The 4567-nt window shown below is 38.2% G+C and overlaps 1 protein-coding gene across 1 annotated transcript; it reads right to left on the bottom strand.

The window, feature by feature from the left end:
* Window positions 1-1505: 1505 nt before the first annotated feature.
* LOC119589705 (KRAB-A domain-containing protein 2-like) lies at window positions 1506-2722 on the bottom strand. The gene is made up of 4 exons (XM_037938290.1): window positions 2550-2722; window positions 2277-2417; window positions 1967-1983; window positions 1506-1810 (listed from the first exon to the last, which is right to left on the bottom strand). The coding sequence occupies exons 1-4, from the start codon at window positions 2720-2722 to the stop codon at window positions 1506-1508; spliced, it is 636 nt and encodes a 211-aa protein (XP_037794218.1).
* Between the last annotated feature and the right edge of the window lie 1845 nt (window positions 2723-4567).

Raw genomic sequence — 4567 nt, 5'->3', positions numbered from 1 at the left:
TCAGTAACTATGGACTATTAAGTATTATCAATTTATTATTATCACTAATTATTAGCTGTTAACTATTTCATTAACTAATTATCATCATCATCATCATCTTATTTTGAACTTTGTGTGTGTGTGTCACACACACATACATATATATATGTTGTGAAATCAGGGATTTCGCGAATTTCCTAAAATTTTCAGTAAATTCATGAAATCACTGTTTCACTCGGGGATTTCATGAATTTACTGAAATATCCAGGTAATTCACGAAATCCCTGAATTGGGAGGTCAGGGATTTCATGAAATTACTGTTTCGATCTTTTTCACATGTGTGGATGAAGTGTGCATGAGCAAGGGTTAGGATTATGACCTGTAATAATGTCCTTAATAACACTAATAGAACTGCTGTCACAAGGAGCGTCTTTTGGATTAAAAGTATTTGAAAAATCCATTATTTAATTCTTAATAAAAACATGAAAACAGGTATCTATACATTCATTTTATTCATAAGAGCATACATTTGTTCATTCATAAGAGCATACATATATTGCTATATCATAACTAATTATTACATTGCTATCTGGATACCTGACGGTTATTCAACAATCAGCATTTATTATCACAGTTGACACTTCCATGGCTACGAGAGTTACATTTCGCTTTAGCTTTGAAACACTTACGTCTATTAGTTGAACATTTCTTCAGACCATTACAGTTGCATCTAGTGAATCCCTGACAACCACATGCAGATTGTGCAATAACAGCTTCTCGAAGTGACACTGCAGTATCCTGATTTATGTCATCTTCTGTCAGCAAAAGCTGGGGGCAGAGGTCAAACTGGTTTCTAGAATACTGACCTTTTAGAACACCCGACTTCACAGCGATCTTATACTGGTCATTGTCCAAATTTCTGCCGACAATAACACCCAGGATATTCCGCGGATCTCCTCTACCACGATCTAAGTGACTACGTTTGACCATTCTCTCAGCTTGGAATACCTGCCCTCTGTATGCTTCCACTCACCGTTTCCGAATTTGGTCTTGGTGATCTTGAAGTATCTGAGGAGTTTGAACAATGGCGTCAACAGAGTGCCTCAGTCACTTCAATGGTCAATAAATCATTATTGTCACTTGTAGTCGCTTCGCTAGTGGTCACTGAACCAGTAGAACTTGCAGCAGAACCTGTTGTTGTTGTTGTATGTCTCCTGACATAACTGCTATGAGATCATCCTCACTCTCCAACCTTGAGACAATTTCTGTGGGTAGAGGTGAAGAGGCCAACTCTGGCTTCACAACCAAACATAGCAGAGTATGGAGAGCACTTTATCCCTGAATGGTAAGGAGTTTTTTTCTGAAACTGAACAAACTTGATACCAACTGACCAGTCTTGTGAATTATTATCTGCAAGCCAGGTAACTAACATATCCTTAATGTTATTATTCGCACGTTCCACAGAACCCTGACTTTGTGGATGACGGGGCTTCCTATGAACCATGGTGAGACTTTTAGCTCAGTAATCACTTTGAAGAACAGCAGGGGCACCCATGAAAAGAAAGATATCTACAAGCTGGTAAGGCAACCTCTGCAGCACGTTTGGTTTGAAGAGGACGAAGAATGCAAAATTTGGTGAGATGGTCTTGGAACACCTTGATCCATTTAAAGTTTGAGTGTAGCACTGATTGCATGTCAATCAAATCAACCTGGTCCCTAGATGCAAATTCCTTGCTGAGGATAGGACGCACCACAACACCCTTGATCATTAGTCTTTTACATTTCTTCTGACTTATCTCACACTGTGATTTGAAGAGCCCCAGGGCCTTTGCTGTAATGTTGGCATATTTTTGTTGTAACTCTTTAATCATGCGGTCACGCCCACCATGTCCTGTTGCAATATGAGCATGTTTGATGACGTCAAAATTCTCCTCAATAGTTACATAATACAGGAATGCTCATCTGCATTTCTTCCGTTTTTTTATACATTGGAGGATTTCATATCTGAAAAGAAATAGAATGCATTAATTCAGTAAAAATATAATTATCACTACTATTTTAGAGCAAATATTATTCTTATTTGTTCTATCAATGTTAAAGTCAGTGGCTAGGGTTTGGGGAAGCAGTTACTAAAAAAAAATACGAACTATAGATTGATCATGTCATATAACATGCTTACAAAACATATATGTCAGTCTGCATGAAATAGTCAAACAGTATGTTGAACTAGTTATAACAATGATGATTTTAATCCTTACAGTGCTGACATATTGTCGTGAAAAAATTTTCAGTATTACTTGTAGTCTCTGTTACCCCATGTTCTGGAGACTACAAGAAATACTGGCCATAGGATCAAACGGAATTTCATAACAAATGCTACATTGGTGTCACGCGTGGGATTTCTTGCTGACGTTACCTCTAGGTTTGGAATTGGTGCTCTGTCAGAGAAACTTTCTCTGTTATCTGACAGTAACCATAAAAGTAACACCAATAATTAACAGTGTATCATAATAGGTAATGAAAACTAATTATATCTCAGGGATTTACAACAAATAAACAAAATAACTTACTTGGACAGAAGATAATAGTCACTTCTACTTTTCATATGACTATTTGCTGATGAAGATTTAATGCTGTTTATCCTTCTGTAGTACTCAGCCTTTGGGATAAGATATTTCTTGTTTTCGTCATAACATTTGAACAGCTCACTCTTGAATCTCTCTTCAATATTCTCAGAAGCCATCATGGACAGCGCGATAATTAAAGGGAGCTTTAAAAGCAATTCACAGGTCTGAAGAGGAAAGGCATAGCATTGAGATTTGCGAAGTTCTGGCTTCGCCCGGGCCTTTCAACTATGGCTCGGACAACAAGAGGAAAGGGAGAGGAGGGAGTATAAAAGAGAGAGAGAGGAAAGGCTCTCTCTCTCTCTCTCTCTATCTATCTATCTCTCTCTCTCATACTCTCTCTCTCTCTCTCTCTCTCTCTCTCTCTCTCTCTCTCTCTCTCTCTCTCTCTCTCTCTCTCTCTCTCTCTCTCTCTCTCTCTCTCTCTCTCTCTCTCTTTCTCTCTCTCTCTCTCTCTCTCTCTCTCTCTCTCTCTCTCTCTCTCTCTCCTCTCTCTCTCCTCTCCCCTCTCTCTCTCTCTCTCTCTCTCTCCTCTCTCTCTCTCTCTCTGTCCCTCTCTCTCTCTTTGATGAAGATGGTTACACTAAAGTAATATCAAGAAATCAGAGAAAAAAAGATAGAGAAAACCAAACACCAAAGCCGTTGAAGGGAGCAGATCGTCCAAACACAGTCTACCTCTGCACCACCAGTTGTCACCCAGACACAAACGAAGAGGACATAGAACAACACTTATCTGATAAGTTTCAAAACATTTCAAGTGCAAGAGCCCATAAGACAGTGATGACACATGACTACTACGCCAGCTTCACGGTGTCAGTAAGGGGAAAGGACATAAAGCCCGAACTATTTATAGACTTGATGCTTTTCCCGACAATGTTAAAGTGTTCTTAAACAAAAACAAGTACAAGCGCAATCAGAATGTTTGACAAGGCAACGCCGTCAGCGTTACCAATGACCAGATCGCATAATGTCATAAAAATAGAGCATGTAAATCTTCAATCTCTCCTCGGACATTCTGAGGCAATTAAAATGCTAATTGAGGAGAGAACCATAGACATTTTATGCATAAGTGAAACATGGCTCCACCAGGAAATGGATAGTAATTTCATCAATATTCCAGACTTTTAAGTTTATAGATGCGATGAAGGATGATGAGGAGGAGTATGTCTATATGTAGGGAATACTCTGAAGTCAAACAGGATATCTGCTGCAGCAGTTAACAATACTGCCTTAGATGTCTGGGTTACCGTATAAAGCAACATGCTTCCTTCCTTCATTATTGGCGCTGTCTATAGGTACCCCCATACTACCTCGAAATCTTTTGAATACATTGGAAAGGTTTTTAGAGAAATGTCTTTAAAAAAGAAACGCTTTTCATCTTAGGTGACCTAAATGATGATTTAACAAAATCTAATGCTAAGTTAGCTAAGATGATCAAGAAAAATAAATTAAAACAAATAATAGATAAACCTACACGAATTACAGAAAACACCTCTTCTCTATTGGATTTAATAATAACTAACAGATCAGACATCATTCTCCATTTCGATGTCATTCCGTGTCATTGTGATAAACTTATCACAATGACGTTAAATATAAAGAAAACAAAGCGACCACCAATAATAAAACCTTTTCGCGATTTCAAACACTATGACCCTCAATCTTTCTGCGAGCTTATCTCGTTTAAATAAATGACTCTATTAGATATTTCACTGACAGTTAATGTAAACAACCAACTATCCACACGGAAGCTATTAAAAGCAGCATTGATGCGCTGGCTCCCTACGTAACACGAACCGTCAGACGTCCCCCTGCTCCATGGATAAATGAAGACATCAAGAGAGCCATTAGCGATAGAAACAATGCCCACCAAGCTCTTAAAAGTAACTAAAATGAGGTCGTCTTTCAGGTAGATTGTAAAGTAAAAAAGGAAAATTTAAAATTGCTAATTCAACGTGCAAAAT

Source organism: Penaeus monodon, chromosome 26 (assembly GCF_015228065.2).
Source record: "Penaeus monodon isolate SGIC_2016 chromosome 26, NSTDA_Pmon_1, whole genome shotgun sequence".
NCBI classification, from domain to species: Eukaryota; Metazoa; Arthropoda; class Malacostraca; order Decapoda; family Penaeidae; genus Penaeus; species Penaeus monodon.
This window is presented reverse-complemented; position numbering and strand designations above follow the sequence as displayed.